The sequence below is a fragment of the Marmota monax genome, unplaced genomic scaffold (genome assembly GCF_021218885.2).
Source record: "Marmota monax isolate L192 unplaced genomic scaffold, Marmota_monax_Labrador192_F-V1.1 WCK01_AAM20220418_F8-fsc00029, whole genome shotgun sequence".
Lineage (NCBI taxonomy): Eukaryota > Metazoa > Chordata > Mammalia > Rodentia > Sciuridae > Marmota > Marmota monax.
In genome coordinates this window covers 10,651,828-10,670,000 of record NW_026693024.1, presented here as the reverse complement: position 1 = coordinate 10,670,000, position 18,173 = coordinate 10,651,828, and the positions used below count along the sequence as shown (strand labels likewise).

Sequence of the window (18,173 nt, the reverse complement as noted above, 5' to 3'; positions counted from 1 at the left end):
AGGGCTTGTGTTGTTAAGAGAATGTACACTGGGGTCAACTAGCAAATCCCACCCTAGATACATTTACACATTATTCTCATTTTATTGATGAGGGTGTCAAGGTTGAGGAAATCCAGACAATGAGAGAACAAGAGACTCAAACCAAGGTGTGTGTGACTTTGCGCCCTGGGTATTTCACCCCTCTGCTATATGGTTGAGTGGGAGTTGTCACTGGTTAAGGGGACAGCCTTTTGGCAAGGAGCGTCAGCATAAAGTCTGGAGTGGTGGTACCATGATGCGATCAGACTCAAGCTCCAGAGCTGGGCTAGATGTTGGAGGGCAATTTGTGTTTATGGGTGAAGGGGTGCTGACAGAACTGGTGGGACTGGTAAGGGCTCAGGAATGTGAAGGAGGGGCTAGAGCCCCTTAGCAATCCTCTGGCTTCTCAGTCTACTCAACTCTAAGCACAAAATTCTGGGGTCATCAGCTTAAGAGCAGTTTTTATTTTTTATATATATTTATATTTTAGTTATTTATTTATGGTACCAGGGATTGAACCCAGGGGCCCTCAACCACCGAGCCACATCCCCAACCCTTTTTACCTTTCATTTTGAGACAGGGTCTCTCTAAGTTGCTGAGGCTGGCTTTGAACCTGCCTCAGCCTCCAGAGCCGCTGGGATTGCAGGCATGTGCCACTGAGCCGGGCCCAATAGCAGTTTTTTGATATTTGATTCCTGTGTTGGTCAGCTTTCCATTTTTGTAACCAAAAATGAATCAACTTTGAAGGAGAGAAGGTTTCAGAGGTTTTCGTCCAGGATCACTGGGCGCTATTGCCTGGGGCCTCAGCAGGACAGTGCATCATGATGCAGAGTGTGCAGCAGAGAAGCTGCACATGGTGGCTGGAAGGTGGACAGAGAGAGAAGAAAGCTGGGCACACCCCCAGTGGCCTAACTTCTTCCCACCAGGGCCCATCCCATGTAAAGGTTCTCCCACCTCCCAGCAGCACCACAGGCTGGTGACCAAGCCTTTAACAGGTAGGCCTTTGGGGGACATTTCCAGTACAAACTCCAGTATTTCCCTTGAAGGGAAATTGATCTTCCTTGTTCGGCTGGGGTAGTTTGTGGTAAGACCCCCAGGAGAACGGTATGCCCTTTAGTGCAGAGCTGACCTTCTTTACAGATTTATGTTCCATAGGGGGATTTCTTCACCAAGAATTCTTATTCCCCAGGGGGAAAAAGAACTAGGAAACTCTGAGAAAACCTCGAAACCTTAAGTTGTTATATATATGTTTTTAAAAGTGGGGTACCATGTGATGGTTTGGTTGTGTGAAACTCAATAAGCTGAAAAGGAGAATAATCATATTTATAGTCCATCACATGTTTGGGGAGAGATAGAAGGACAGTCTTAGGGTGGAAGGACATATCACAGGCAAACACCATGTAGGAGAAATATAATGTGAGCCACTAAGTAATTTTAAATTAGCCACCTTAAAATTTAAGAGAAGCAAATGAATCAATTTTAAGAATATTTTTGACTTAAACCTGTATTTCCAAAATATTATTATTTAAACTTCTAACCAATATCAAAAGTTACAGACATTTTATGATTTTTTTTTTCACAAAGCTTTGAAATTCAGTGTGTATATTATTACAAATCTCAATGCAGGCTAGCTCCATTTCAAGATCTGTAGTCATCCTGTGTAGGTTTAGTTTCTAAGCCTGAGAGACAAGAATAGGCATGGAAGACATCTGGAAAATAGAGAGAAAAGGTGTAATCCCAAAGTAGGGCAGAGTGGAAGAAATCAAAGAGGAGTTTTGGATAGAAAAATTCAGCAAATAGTTATCATCCTTACAAATCTAGTCAGATATTGATATAGGAAGGGATTACACATCTCTATTCTGGAATATATTCAATTAAAAAACATTTTATGCATCTAACCCTCCTTTGGGAGAGCCTCCAAAAAATTCAATTGCAAACGAGATGTGTGATTTTATGGTCTGTGAACAAGGAAGAATATTTTACCTATGTAAATTTAGAAATTGCTAGATACTACAGAACACAATGTCTCTGGTTATTGCAACTTTAAAAGAGAACCTTTACATCATCTGTCAATGTGATTACTTAGACAAACTATAATAGTTATATGTTCTCCCCATAGTATTGTGAAAATTAGCTCATGTTATCATCTGATAAGTAAATAGCAATATATTTCTCCCTTTAAGATGCGTTTTAAAGGAAAGGCTTGTAAGAAATGGAGCATTTCAACACTATTTATTCAAATTATCTCAAGGAAATGTAACATTATAAGATAGATAGCAATTTATGGGGAAAATGTCTAGGAGAGGGGTTTTCTGAAAACAAACTTTTGAAAACAAAATTTTGTCAAATTTATGATATTTTGAGTCCCTTAGTATAGGAGAAAAGTAATTAAAGTAAGTACACACTGATCTTTAGAATGAGTCGAGTGGCATGATTTCCAGATCGTTTGGAAGGCCTTCATGCACCCTGGACTCCCACCTGTGCACTCCAGTGTGAAGGCAACCTGAGAAGCTTATTCATCTAGACTTTCCCAGGCTAAATGATAATATGCTGTGGAGCTGACCCTGTAGGTTGGTACCAGTCATTTTTGCAAAGCATGATTAGGAAACAAAACACCACACCCCTTCTAGCCTACTCTGCCTTTCCATACTCACTTCTAAGTAAACTGCCATATTTGACTTCATACTCTTCTTTCAGTTCTCACTGGTCTTTCATTTTAGGCAGACAATTAGTAAAAACATTAAAGCATCCAATTTAGTAAATTCTCAGAGAATTTTCATACATGCAATGTCTCTACATGCCTTTAGCTCTGCCTCACCCAGAACCTGTGTTTCATGGGTGTACACTTCTTTTCTAATCTTAGACTCTTTAATTTTATGAATATATAACATGGTGGTATTGAAAAGATGGTTAATGCTTAAGTTCTAAATGGGAGCAAAGTAAAATCTAGGACAGGTATGAGAAGGGGCCAAGGAAAGATTTTTAGATATGAAAAAATAGAATTACAGAAGTATATAGTAGTAGGACAGATATTGGGTGATGTGATTGCACAAGGGAAGAGTTTTCCTTTTAATTCCTTTCACTGAGGTTATTCCGAGAGTGATAGGGAAAGAAAATGGATATCATCATTTTCATGTACTATTACTTAGTCAAGCATTGCTATACTTACTAATAAAAGCAGATTTGAGGATATGCACGGATCACACCCTCCTTTCCCCCTGTTTTCTCCTGGGAGTCTAGGAGGATGGTTGTTTTTGTGTTCCTTGCTAGATATCAGGGGGTGGCATCTCCCAGGAAGCAGATTGGGTGTTAGCATGTGTGTGTATGTGACTGTGTCCCTGGCGGTAAGCAACAGAGATGACTTCAGGCTAATTTAAACAGAAGGGTTTCATGGGCTCATAGAATGGATGGTAGGAATGGGCAAAAACCACAGTGCCTGGGAATATAGAAAGTTGGAAACGAAGTAGCTCTCTCAGAGCACAAGTGGTCTGGGTTCTGATGCTGTTCTGTGATGAATAATTAATTGCCAAGTGTTCTTCTCATCCTTCTTTTGCTTATCTAAAGTTCAGAGTCCTAAGTGAAAGCATTTGACAGGCCATGCTTCCATGCTTAGGCCTTTTGCCTGCATCTTGGTTTTACCATAGGACAAAAGAGATGGGTTCTGTCAAGCCCTCCTGGCTCCTGTAATTGAAGCCAGGAATCTAGAGTTGCTGGCCCTTCAAGACCATCCACAATGGGACAAGAGATTGCTCTTAGTGAGGGGAAATGAATGCAAGACACGAGACAAATACACCAAACAAATGTCCCCTACAGTTCATATGTCTTGGATTATTTATTGATCATACCCAGTTGTTAACATAAATACAACTTAAATGAAAATGGAAGTGGAATATGCGTGATTAGTAGGATATAACATAACTAATATTTTGCTTAGAATTATACACAGCACTAATAAGAATTTTTTTATGTAACTACTTTCTTCTCTTCTTTCACTGAAAAGCATATTTATTGAACATTTTCCATTTTCCAAACATTATGCCAGGTACAGGGAATATAGCTATGAATAGAACGAACATGGAAGAGGTCTATGTTCATGAAACATAGGACGTCAGAAAAGTCACAGTGAGGGCAACTATGGGGACTAGAACTAATTCAGATTAATCTGGCACTCTAGAACTAGTTATATTTTTATATAAGATTTTGGCATCTATCTTATAAACAAACAACTTTTCTTGGAGTCAATGAATATTTCTAGAAGTATGAGTAAAATAGAAAAAAAGTGTGTGTGTGTGTGTGTGTGTGTATGTGTCCCATAAAACAGGTTGGGCTTCACTGGTTTGAAAATCTGAAATGCTCCAAAATCCAATCCTTTTTGAGCAGTGGCATGATATCTCAAGTGGATAATTCTATACCTGACCTCATGTGGTGGGTTGCAGTCAAAATGCAGGCATATTAAAAGTACTGCATGAAAATACCATCAGGTTATATGTAGAAGAGACATAAATGAGTTTCATGCTTAGACTTGCATCTAATCCCCAAGGTATCTCATTAAATATATTAAGCACATATTTCAAAATCTGAGAAAATCTGAAATCCAAAACAATTCTGGTCCCAAGCATGGTTGAAAAGGGATACTCAATGAGATAACTGGAATCCAGTTTAGTTCATTAAATTGAGCTACATGCAGCCTAGGACTAATCCTGTCTGAGAATTTATGAATTAAAGAAGCCTAATATAAACACACATCGTCACCGTAAAAGCTGAAATGGAAATGTAGGTTTTCTAATACATCGGTGATATGGTCAGTATCTTAACAGCTGCACAGCAAAGAAGGTAAAAATCTCAAAAATACTTATTGGGCATCAGAATAAGAAGTTGTACAATATTGATTAATATTAATTAATAATAATAATTAATGTTATATTAAATTCCAACTTCACTATGCTTGCTATCATTTGACAATCTGTATGTTACATTTCCCTTTTAAGAAAGGCTCGAGGGTCTTCTGAGAGAAGAGTACTAAGTTAAGAGATCAGACAGCTTGATCTCATGCCAAGTATCTGGCCAAGGGCCAGAGAGGAAAGGTCATCTTGATTTCAGTATGGTGTTCACCAGTCATATTGTCCTGTGGTCTAATCCTCAATCATTATTCCTGAGTCTTAGGGAGAGAGCCTTGGAATTAAGACTGAGACTGACTTCAATTTTGGGGGGGCCTCATCAACCCTCACTGCTAACATGTAACATAGAGAAACAGCACGTAGTGGGGTAGTGGGGGAGAGAAGGACTTCACTTGGTAATTCTGATGGAACATGGGATGGATCGAGCCATGAGTTAAGGCCTGATCAGAACCAGAGAAGACAATGGAGAGGACATGGCAGGGTATACCATGGGTCAGTGTTAGAGGTCACAGTGTTAGAGGTCACAGTGTTAGAGCTCCCTTGAGGGGCCTTGGCAGCAGCTCTGGAGTGGTCAAGCGGTTTCTTCATGGCTTTGTGGAGTCAAGGTGCCACCCATGTGTTCATGATGAATGTGTAGCTCCCTGTGGTTTGAAGAGCATGACCTTGAACATAGAATCCTTGACAACAGGCAGTGAAGCAAAAGGGCTTGCAGTAAGGGAAGAAAATGGCAGATGTTGCAGAAAAGCTGAGAGGGATGAGTTTTGAGCAAAGGTAACCTATGATCTTTCCAGAATAGATGAAGGTACAAGATGCGTAATGTTTACATCTGTGTTGGAGAACCCTGGATAAGGTTTATAATTGTGACCTAAATGTGTCCTCATACTAGTGTGGCCATTAGAAACACACACGAACAAATATTTGTGATAAAATAACGTACCAAGAACTTGTGTTAAAAGCATAATTCAAATTGTCAGAGTAAATACGTGAATGGAACTGATTTCCCCACAGTGTACATAGCCTAGATTATTTTAGAAGTGATATTGTATAAAACTGTTTACATTGTTCTCATTTATAGCTCTTTTTCCCTTAAGATGGAAAACAGGTGTTATATAAAATTTATAGAACATTTAAAAATATTTTTTTTGCTTCAGGACATTTCAACTATTATTAAGAAGACGGAAAAATATAGGAAAATCATTTGCTTTAGGTTTATTGAACTGACCTGGATTTGTGTCTTCAGATACCATGTGGCTCCTAAGTGATTTTAATCTTTTTCATTGATTTGGAAGGCTAAAAATAAACACTCAAGAAAACATCCTTCCTATCAAAATATAGAAATATTTTATGTAGATATTAGATACATAAAATGTTTTGCCAGTTTATAGAAATAATTGAAGTTTCCTTGCCTATTTTTTTAACTTGTATTTTTTTTTTAAAAAAAGGAACAGCCGAGTTTTAGGACAAGTTCAAACTGCAGAAAGAGCATTTTAATCAAATATTTGAATGTCAACAGAATAAAAAAAAAACCTTCATATATTTTCTTCTTAGAAGACATTGCTAATCCATAAGTAATCAGATGAATTTGCTCAGGAACTCAACAGAAGGTCTATTTGTATTGTCTTTTTTCCTGTTTTTGTTAATATTAAAATAGAATCCATTGGTAACACTTGACCAGTTTTTGAGCAGTTATTTTTATATCATCTCTTTGGATTGATGTTAGTGAAACCTCCAGTGTATGATTTTGAAAAATAATATTTTATAAAATCTGTCATATGTAGTTGATCAAAGAAAGAATCTTTCTAAGAATCATTTTAACAGTTGAGTATATTTATTATTTGAGTTCATTGGTGACAGATGGATTCATGCATTTAAACCACTAAGTTTTTTTTTCTGGTGGGATTTTTATACCTTCAAAATGAAAAGGTGAACACAAGAACTTGTATGATGGAGAAAAAGATGCTTAAGAATTTCAGAATCATAGAATTGCTAGAAATATAGATTGTGTAGCTGATTATATAGATTGTTGTAATGCAAACTCAGCTATGCCATGAAAAATCTGAGGAAAAAAAATCTTGTTTTCTGATGTATTAGTGATGTAATAAGGAGTGTCTTAGCAGCTAAACAGGTTACTGAATTGTTTACCTTAATCTTCTTATATATTTGATGAATTTTTAAAAATTAAACCTTAATTTTTTTTTTTGGTTATCAGAATAAGAATTTTGACTCTATTGGTGCAAGTCCACATAAATGTCAAGCTTCATTTGGCTCTGTTCCGAAGATCAATGGTTGAACTTTCACGCAAAGAAAAATTTTACAAGAAAAAATTTTTCATAACTTCAGTATTTTTTGCGTTTAGCATGAATTAGTTCCTTCTCTCCAAATAGTTCCACTTGGGCTTTCTTTTGGCTGCTTTTGTTTTCTGTCAAAAATAATTTAAGGAAAAATAAAATTATTCTTAGTCTTCATCATATTAATTGGCCAAAAACCTATAAAAATAGAAAGTCCTAAAAAAATAGAAAGTCTTTATAAGATTAAAATTTTGTCCATAAATTGCCAGATTTGTTAGATAGGTTATTACTTTTGTCTAAACCAAATCCGGTAATACATTACTTTAATTTCTTTTGTGCTAAAGTGTGCTGCTTCCATGGAATAAAAAGAATTATTACCAGAATGCAATACATAAGTAGAAGTAATCCTAGATCCAAGGGGAAGACACAATTATTAGATGAATAAACATTCCCACTCTGGATTCCAGGTGTGATTGACATCCTGAGTCAAGTACTTCATAATTTGTAAGGCAATATCCCAAACTGTATGCATATATTATTTACATTTAGGATAATGTTGCCTACGTTATGTTGCAACTTTCCATGTTTCTAGCTTTTGAACTAGAAAGGAAAAAAAACAACAACTTTGTTATCACTTTTGGAGGTCTTTTAAATATGAGGGGGAAAAAAGCAATGTTTTTAATCTTAACCTTTGAATTCCCATAATTGCTTACCTATTCCAAGTGTCTTCTTGTTTGGATGTCAGGAACCGAGGGACGCTCTCCCACTCCATGGAGTCTGCGTCCAGCGGAGCACTGGATGCCTGGTGCCTTGGGGGACTGCAGGATAAAGCCCTGCAGCAATTACCCGCTCAACAACACTCCAGTGGATTGCAAGTTAGAGTGCTTGGTAATTTACCACGAGGGAGCGCCTTGGGGGAAGAAAGAATATGGCTCAATTAATTAGAACTTGTTAGCAAACTTCAACTATTACCCTATTTAGATTTTCAAATCACTGATATATCAAATACCCACAAGATTTAGAAAGGAAGTAAGAATAAGCAGTTAAGACAGCTAATTTGTCCAGGACGGAACTGGTTCTTAAATGCTGTGATAGACCAATTTTCATAGATGAGCCTTTCTGTTAAGAAGAAAAGAAAAAGCAACCAGTTTCTCTTTCCCAGACTCACTGGTTTTTAACCCCATTGTTAATTGTGTGCCTTTCATTTTGTTGCTGAGTGAAATTAATCACTAGAGGACCACCTATAGATGCCTGGGAAAGTCTAATATTAATGAATTAATTGTTGAAGATTATCCAGAACTTTATTACAGGTTTTGGTTTTCTATTTATTCATCATATCTTCAAAAGGGCTATTGTTGGTTTTTAGAAAAGTTAATTTTTTTTTACATAATTATCTGGTTGCTAATCAGGATACTTTCAAATTATATCTTCTCTGCTCTATAAGGTTTTCAGCCAAATCTCTAATGTTTTTGTGGCAGAGAATCCTATTGTCTTCAAGTAGTAATTATACAACATGCAATTTTTTCAGTAACTTTAGCTCACATTTTCTTATTTTTGATGTAACTGTATTAGCCAAGATATCTAAGAGTGTGCTGTGTAATAATATTGATAGTGCACATTCACGTTGTTATTTGTGATTTTGTCTGAAGGTTTTTTCTTTCTTTTTTATTGTCATCATTGTTGTTTTTTATATGTACTATAATGAGGTCTTGGTAAAATTTTTATTAAGGCAAGACATTTTTTTATGACTTTAGTTGCCTTTCATTTAAAAATGTGTGTATATCCCCCTTTAAAAAATAGCCGAGTGGATTTAATATGATAGAGCATGTTTGAGTTTGATGTAGTTCTCAGTACCTATGTCCAATACAATTCTCTAATTTATACTATTTTTTTCATATATTTATGTTACCTGTTTAGACTTATGGACATTTAAAATTGAATTTTTTTCTTTTTCTTTCTTTCTTTTTTTTAAATCAGGGATTAAACCCTCAGTGCTTAAGCACTAAGCCACATCCCCAGCCCTTTTTATATTTTATTTTGAGACAGGGTTTCTCTGAGTTGCTTACAGCCTCACCAAGTTGCTGAGGCTGGTTTTGAACTTGTGATCTCCTGTCTCATCCTCCTGAGTCACTGGGATTAGAGGCGTGTACCACTGGGCCCAGCTAAACTTGAGATCTTTATATTAAGTTTTCAAAGTGAGAAAAATATGATGCTTTCTCAAATTTATTTATGAAGTTCCTAAGAATCAAGTTTCATATTCATTTTCTAGGCTTGATTTCTTTTAAAGGGATAATGTTCAGGAGAATAGCTTATGTTGTAAAATATTGGTGCATGGCTTTCATCATAGAATATAAAATGGGTTTAGTTGGTTGTTTTCACATGTAGGCTGTGTATTTAATTTATAGTATATGATAGGAAATGTGGTGCTTGGGAATGAAACAATGAGCTATAGCAGGTGGAGTCACAGGAAAAGGACAAGGATTTGGCCAATAAAACCCTCCTGAGGAATGAATAGATGCCTTCAGATTTTTCTTCCTCTCAAGTTCATGCAGCTGATTTGAAAGGAAGTGATTGCTTCATTGAGTCAAGACACTTGGATGATTTGTACTAACCTTCCTCTGGGGGGGCAATTTTATTCTCACTCTTACGGCCCCCACAGACCTGCTTGGGTGCCCACCAGAGGGTTTCCTGACCAAAGTTCATGGACGATGTAATTTAAGTAAAAGGCCCGTTTATGCTCTGTGCTGTGCTGAGTTAAGTGATAGGAAAACCTGAGCTGTGTGGAAGGGCAGAAGGTAAGTGCGTGTGTTTTCCACCCCTGGTTTGGAAGGAAATAGAACAAGAACTGTATAGACGGATACTGATTCTAAACACTGGACAGCTAACAGAGGAAGTCGGAAGCCAAAGGGAGAGAGTGAAGAGTCATGCTGGGAAGGATTCCCTGGCTTGCTGGTTTAGGTGACACACCCAGTGGCTTCAGGGTAGAATCACACCACCACCTGTGTACGTGTGTGTTTGCATAACCATCGTGTTGTCGTCTGAAGATCACAAAGAGTTAAATATCAGTCATGTTAAAACCTATTGCATTTGTACTACTCAGTGCCCTACTTTGTATTCCTCAGTGGGTCTGTTGATTTTCCTGTGAGATGATTTTGGATATATCCAAAAGCACACTCGGAGTGATTAGGACACTTTTAGGATTTATCCTATTAGCATCAAGCTTCTGGTAATATATAGGCACCCTTTCCTAAAACCGTCCTGACTTATTAAATCCTGATACTACCCAGTGAAATATGAGGACAGGGAGATGGTGTTCAGACAGAGACTCTGGGCTTCCAAATTTATAACAGACTCTGTGGGGTTTGTATCCTCAAATTGCCTGCCGTGTAAAATTTTTGGCTTCTTAGGGAAAGATATACTCATGGAAAGGAATAATCGTTTAAATTTTAAATTAAAAAAATTAAATCATTCAATTTTTGTTCTTATCTGTTTTTCAGACTGATTTTATCATAGCAAGCAATTGGCAAAATAGTAAGTTACAAAAATAACGAATAGTAAAAAATACAGTATGCTTTATCAACTCACATGTGGCTTGAGAGTGTGGTGATTTAATCCTGAGTGGCACCCCCTGTATTTGAAGGCACATGTACCCCACACCTTCCTGGGGGCCTGATGGTTCATGTCTGACTCTATTGAAAAAAACTATAAAACACACACTTATATTGTATTTACTCTCCTACTCATAAAACTCTGTAAAGGAAGGGGTTTTTGAGTATTTCATTTTACTGACTTAGTCACATAATAAGCACTCAAAAAACAGAAGAATGAATTGAAAGGATGAATGGATGGGTACAATTCATCAGGTCTGCACAAGCTAACACTCAACAGGGATGTACTAATAATTTGAACAAAAGCTTTAATGAAGCTTGATTCTGGGACTGGTAAAGAATTTGGATCCCTTTACTTTACTAAACTATAAACTTAGGAGGCTGAGAAATATTGAGGGATATCGCTAACAAAATGTGCTTCCCACCCCCATGTGCCTCTGTGCCTTTCCCTGGCCAATCCTCCTCTGATGTTTGACTTGGCTAGTTCCTCATTACACATACTATCTGACTTCAGATAGAATCTAGGAAGACTTCTTTGAAGCCCCTATGCTATAGTTAAATGCTATAATTGTTGTAATATATTATTTTAGGAATAATAATTAGGAAAAAAAGAAAGGTTGGTACATGTTCAGAAAAGATGCAAGTTTTTTTTTTGTTGTTGTTGTTCTGCATTTTTTTGGTCCATGGATAGATGCTCCCAAAGAACTCTGTCTTTACCACAATATAAAGTCATTCTGAAGTGTGTAGGTGTAGCCGTCTTGTTCTTTCAGCAGGCTGTGCTCTGCAGGTGGGGGTCAGGGTGTTTTTCTCTTTTTGTTTTTTAAATCAGGACAGAGTAAAGAGAAGTGGAGGAAGAAGGTCCTAAGAAGAGAAGGGAGGCAGAATAGAAAGAAGAGGAATCAAAGGTGATCAAAGGGTGTATCTTGCTTCTCATTTTAATCAAGAAAGAGCACATCTAGCCAGTGAAAGGATTTGGGTATTACATAGGTTTCAGAGCCAGCTCTATTAAATCAACGAATTCACGTCTGCACTCCAGGCTCTGTGAGAGACTGGGAGGGTGGCACGGTGAGCAGGAAATGATGTTGTTATCCTCACAGAGCTTGTATTTTAACAGACAGTGAGCAAGTACGATACAACATGCACACCAAAGATATGCCTGTAAAATGTAAAAGAAAATATATGAGAGATAGGAAGCAGACTGGTATTTGCCAGAGCCTAGAAGAAAGGAATAGAGAGTATTGCTTACTAAGCGTGGAGTTTTCTTTTGAGCTGATGAAAATTATTTCCAACTAGCTAGCAGTTGGTTTGACTGCATTATTAATATGGTTAATGCCATAGAAATGTTCATTTTTAAATAGTTGATTTTATAGTATGTGAATTTCAGCAAAATTAAATTTTCTTTAAATAAAAAGATGTTTCCCTAAACAATGGTAATTGGGGCTTTTTTTGTTTTTGGTTTTTTTGTTGTTGTTTTATCAGTTTTATGTTTTTTTAAATACATGACAGCAGATGCATTACAGTTCTTATTACACATATACAGTACAATTTTTCATATCTTTGTAAATAGACTGTGTTCATGCAAATTCATGCCTTTATACATTTACTTTATTTTTTTTTTGCATTACAAATCTTATTACACATATGTACCACAATTTTTTATATCTGTTTATATATAAAGTATGTTGACACCCTCCCCCCAAAAGAAAATATATGTACATTATAAAACATAGGAATTCTATATATATATACTATAACATAGAACTTGGAGATGTTTAAAGGAGTATCAAGAACTGTTCAAAAAAGGAGTATCAAGAACTGTTCAAAAAAAGCTCTGAATTCTTTCCTTGTAAAATGCTTGATGCATTATCCCAGAACGGGAAATACAAATTGAATCGCTCCATGAGGGACATTTATGACTTACACGTGTTCATCAACCCTCACAGAATGCAGAAGGTGCAACTTGTGTAGACCTTAAGGATTTTCCTCTCCCAGTTGTGTGTGCAAGCATAGAACCCCAAAGAGAGACTTAGCAGTTTGGACAGCTCCCAGTGCGCAGATCTCCTTCAAGTACATCTGGGCAAGATCCCAATGTCTCAGCTGAAAAGAAGGATGAAAAGGATTTGAGAGCCTAAAAACCAAGTACAGTCATCCCTCAGTATCCAAGGGGGATTGGTTCCAGAAACTTTTCCCACATACCAAGATCCATGGATGCTCAGATCCTTTGGGTAAAATGTGTAGTACTTCTGTGGAACCTATACACAGCCTCCCGTATACTTTCAATCATCACTAGATTTTTTTTTTAAATACCGAATACAAATAAGTGCTATGTAAATTGATGTGTTATTCAGGCAATAATGACAAGAAAAGGAACACTTATACATGTTCAGCCCAGATGCAAGATTTTGTTCTGAATATTTTAAAAAAAACAATTTGTTTTAAATTTTTAAAATTGTTCCAATTCGTTATACATGACAACAGAATGCATTTTAACACATTGTGCATGAATAGAACACAACTTCTTCCTCTGGCTGTACATGGTGCAGAGTCACACTGGTGGTGTAATCATACATGTATATAGAGTAATAATATCTGTCTCATTCCACTGCCCTTCCCCTCCCCTCCCCTTTGCACAATCCAAAGTTCCTTCATTCTTTCCTATCCCCCCAACCCTAATTATGGATCAGCATCTGCTTATCAGAGAAAACATTAGGCCTGTGGTTTTTGGTTGGTAGTTGGTTGAGTCCACAGGTATAGAATTTATAAATACAGAGAACTGACTATACAATTTTTGAAACTTTTAGTTAACAGTGACTTAACTTGGGCTGGGTTGTGGCTCAGTGGTAGAGCACTTGCCTAGCATGTGTGAGGCACTGGGTTCAATTCTCAGCACCACCTATAAATAGGTGAATAAAACAAAGGTCCATCAACATCTAAAAAAGAAATTTAAAAAAGAGAATGACTTAACTTTATCTCACTTTCCAGAGTCTTGGTTATCTTGGTATTATTAACCAGTCAGTATGTTAGTGGGCAAAGAATTTAAGCTTTGTTTTGAATTGGGGAACTTCCAGCATACGGATACCAGCAGATGACTGAGACTGAGATGCCAATATAATAAAGACTTCACCCCCATCTCTGCTTTATTAGAGGTGAATTATTTTCCCAGCATATGGAAGAGTAGACTTAGAGCATCACAGTGCTCTGTGGCAGAAGAAAACACACACACATACACACACACATTTACAGCAAATGAGGTAGAATGGCTCAGATTACATACCACCAAGATTCACACCAGCCTAATAGTTGTTGACAGATAAAGGAACAAAAGTGAAACTCATTTATTTTTTTTTTCTTTACTGAAAAGTCAAAGTAAAGCAGATTTTCAGTTCCCATAATACTGTATTGATAGAACAGAGATTCACGGCAAAAATGTGCCAGTCCTGAAGTAGAAATTAAAGTTAGGCTCATGTCAAGTTTTCCCTTGACTTTGGAAAAGGAGCTGCTGTTCAGTTTAATTTGATCCTAAAATAAATATACTTGGTACACCACCCTGTACCTGGTACGTATTCACCTTTCACTGTGAACCACATTGTCAAAGTTTGCTGTTTTCTTTCTACGGGGCTTTATTTTGCAGTGTTGAAGGCCACTTGAATTATTGTCAGAGTGGATTACATTTCGCGGAATGCAAATTAGTAGCAACAGACATATACATTTCAGTCTGCAGGAAGAATGAAAGTAGATTCAGAAAATTGATAGCAGACCTTTTTTTCTCTATGACAAAGTCAAACCTGATGCTACGGTTTGGCTATTGAGATCAGGACGGAGTGAATGGAAATGTGAAGTGAGAAATTTGGGGTGGTGATGGTGTTGAGATTGCTGATGTGTGGTGAGTGTAACTCCTGACTAAATCATTTGTACCTCCCCTTCATGTTCCTTAAGTTGACATTAACGAGACCTGAAGCAGGCCTCTCTTTTTTATTTTTCTTTGCCTCCCTCTTTCCTTTTCTCCCTCCTCTACCCACTCACCCTTCCACCCACCCTCCCTTCCTTCCTTCCTTCCTTTCCTCCATTTTATTTATTCTCTTTTTTTCTTTTCTCCCAACCATCAACATGGAAATTTTGTTACTGGTTCTAACAATGAACACCCTAGTAAGATGGCTACAGAATCCTGGCCACACAACATGTGAAATACCAGTCCGTAAACAGAATCATGAGTGGACTCTACACAACATTATAATCTTCCAAATATCCACTTCTTGAGTATATCCTAAAAATAATTTAGCTGAAGTTTATTATTATTATTATTATTCTAAAGTCTGCATTTGGTCATTTTCTCATTAACTTTTTAGCAACGGAAAGATAGCGTGAACTTGTTTCTTGAATTACCTTTTCTGACCTTTTGCAAGATGATAATTATAAAAAAAAAGAGAAGCTTGGAAAACTTGTAAAAAAAATTAAGCTTGTAAAGTTGCTAAAATGGTCCTTCTGTGCTGGTGTCGATTTCAAAATTAACATTTTGGTTCATGTGCTTCTAATAATCACTGACCCTTACCTCATGTACTTTCCACAGGAAATGAATACGGCAGAAATTACTTTGACCCACTGATGGATGAGGAAATAAACCCAAGGCAGTGTGGGATGCAGGTCAGCAGAGAGGGTGAGCTAGAATTAAGTATGTAATTTTTGTGTCAGAATATTCTTTTCCATTCATGAAAATGAGGTGACAGAGATCACACATGCAGTTCCATTTAGATTTTTTGCAGCTTACAATTTATTTTTTTTTTTAATTTTTTATTGTGGGTTGTTCAAAACATTACAAATTTCTTGACATATCATATTCCACACTTTGATTCTAGCGGGTTATGAACTCCCACCTTCACCCCATACACAGATTGCAGATTCACATCAGTTACACATCCATTGATTTACAAATTGCCATACTAGTGTCTGTTGTGCTCCGCTGCCTTTCCCATCCTCCACCCTCCCCCCTCCCCACCTCTCCCCTCCCCTCCCCTCCTCTCTCTCTACCCCCTCCACTGTATAACCCTGAGGGTCTCCTTCCATTACCGTGCAATTTCCCTTCTCTCTCCCTTTCCCTCCCACCTCTCATCCCTGTTAAATGTTAATCTTCTTCTCCTGTTCTTCGTCCCTACTCTGTTCTTAGTTACTTTCCTTATATCAAAGAAGACATTTGGCATTTGTTTTTTAGGGATTGGCTAGCTTCACTTAGCATAATCTGCTCTAATGCCATCCATTTCCCTGTAAATTCTATGATTTTGTCATTTTTTAATGCAGAGTAATACTCCATTGTGTATAAATGCCACATTTTTTTTATCCATTCGTCTATTGAAGGGCATCTAGGTTGGTTCCACAGTCTTGCTATTGTGAACTGTGCTGCTATGAACATCGATGTAGCAGTGTCCCTGTAGCATGCTCTTTTTAGGTCTTTAGGGAATAGACCAAGAAGGGGAATAGCTGGGTCAAATGGTGGCTCCATTCCCAGCTTTCCAAGAAATCTCCATACTGCTTTCCAAATTGGCTGCACCAATCTGCAGTCCCACCAGCAATGTACAAGTGTACCCTTTTCCCCACATCCTCGCCAGCACTTGTTGTTGTTTGACTTCCTAATGGCTGCCAATCTTACTGGAGTGAGATGGTATCTTAGGGTGGTTTTGATTTGCATTTCTCTGACAGCTAGAGATGTTGAGCATTTTTTCATGTACTTGTTGATTGACTGTATGTCCTCCTCTGTGAAGTGTCTGTTCAGGTCCTTGGCCCATTTGTTGATTGGGTTGTTTGTTCTCTTATTGTCTAATTTTTTGAGTTCTTTGTATACTCTGGATATTAGGGCTCTATCTGAAGTGTGAGGAGTAAAGATTTGTTCCCAGGATGTAGGCTCCCTATTTACCTCTCTTATTGTTTCTTTTGCTGAGAAAAAACTTCTTAGTTTGAGTAAGTCCCATTTGTTGATTCTAGTTATTAACTTTTGTGCTATGGGTGTCCTATTGAGGAATTTGGAGCCCGACCCCACCGACTGTAGATCGTAGCCAACTTTTTCTTCTATCAGACGGCGCGTCTCTGATTTGATATCAAGTTCCTTGATCCATTTTGAATTCACTTTTGTGCATGGCGAGAGAAAGGGATTCAGTTTCATTTTGTTGCATATGGATTTCCAGTTTTCCCAGCACCATTTGTTGAAGATGCTATCCTTCCTCCATTGCATGCTTTTAGCCCCTTTATCAAATATAAGATAGTTGTAGTTTTGTGGATTGGTTTCTGTGTCCTCTATTCTGTACCATTGGTCCACACGCCTGTTTTGGTACCAGTACCATGCTGTTTTTGTTACTATTGCTCTGTAGTATAGTTTGAAGTCTGGTATCGCTATACCGCCTGATTCACACTTCTTGCTTAGCATTGTTTTTGCTATTCTGGGTCTTTTATTTTTCCATATGAATTTCATGATTGCTTTCTCTATTTCTACAAGAAATGCCATTGGGATTTTGATTGGCATTGCATTAAACCTATAGAGAACTTTTGGTAATATCGCCATTTTGATGATGTTTGTTCTGCCTATCCATGAACAGGGTATATTTTTCCATCTTCTAAGATCTTCTTCTATTTCTCTCTTTAGGGTTCTGTAGTTTTCATTGTATAAGTCTTTCACCTCTTTTGTTAGGTTGATTCCCAAGTATTTTATTTTTTTTGAAGATATTTTGAATGGAGTGGTTGTCCTCATTTCCATTTCAGAGGATTTGTCGCTGATATACAGGAATGCCTTTGATTTATGCGTGTTGATTTTAAATCCTGCCACTTTGCTGAATTCATTTATTAGCTCTAATAGTTTCTTTGTAGAGCCTTTTGGGTCTGCTAGATATAGAATCATATCATCTGCAAATAGTGATAATTTAATTTCTTCTTTTCCTATTTTTATGCCTTTAATTTCTTTCGTCTGTCTAATTGCTCTGGCCAGTGTTTCGAGAACTATGTTGAAGAGAAGTGGAGAGAGAGGGCATCCCTGTCTTGTTCCAGATTTTAGAGGGAATGCCTTCAGTTTTTCTCCATTCAGAATAATGCTAGCCTGAGGCTTAGCATAGATTGCTTTTACAATATTGAGGTATGTTCCTGTTATCCCTAGTTTTTCTAGAGTTTTGAACATAAAGGGATGCTGTACTTTGTCAAATGCTTTTTCCGCATCTATCGAGATGATCATATGGTTCTTATTTTTAAGTCTATTGATGTGGTGAATAACATTTATTGATTTCCGTATATTGAACCAGCCTTGCATCCCAGGGATGAATCCTACTTGATCATGGTGTACAATTTTTTTGATATGTTTTTGTATCCGATTCGCCAGAATTTTATTG

At 37.2% G+C, this 18,173-nt stretch overlaps 1 protein-coding gene across 1 annotated transcript in view; it reads left to right on the top strand.

The window, feature by feature from the left end:
* The window catches only part of LOC131424500 (orofacial cleft 1 candidate gene 1 protein-like), an 89,253-nt gene that overhangs the window by 12,968 nt on the left and 58,112 nt on the right, over positions 1 to 18,173 (top strand). The window contains exon 6 of the mRNA XM_058582332.1: positions 15,380 to 15,466. Within this exon, the coding sequence (XP_058438315.1) occupies positions 15,380 to 15,466 (87 nt within the window). The remainder of the gene's footprint in view (positions 1 to 15,379; positions 15,467 to 18,173) is intronic.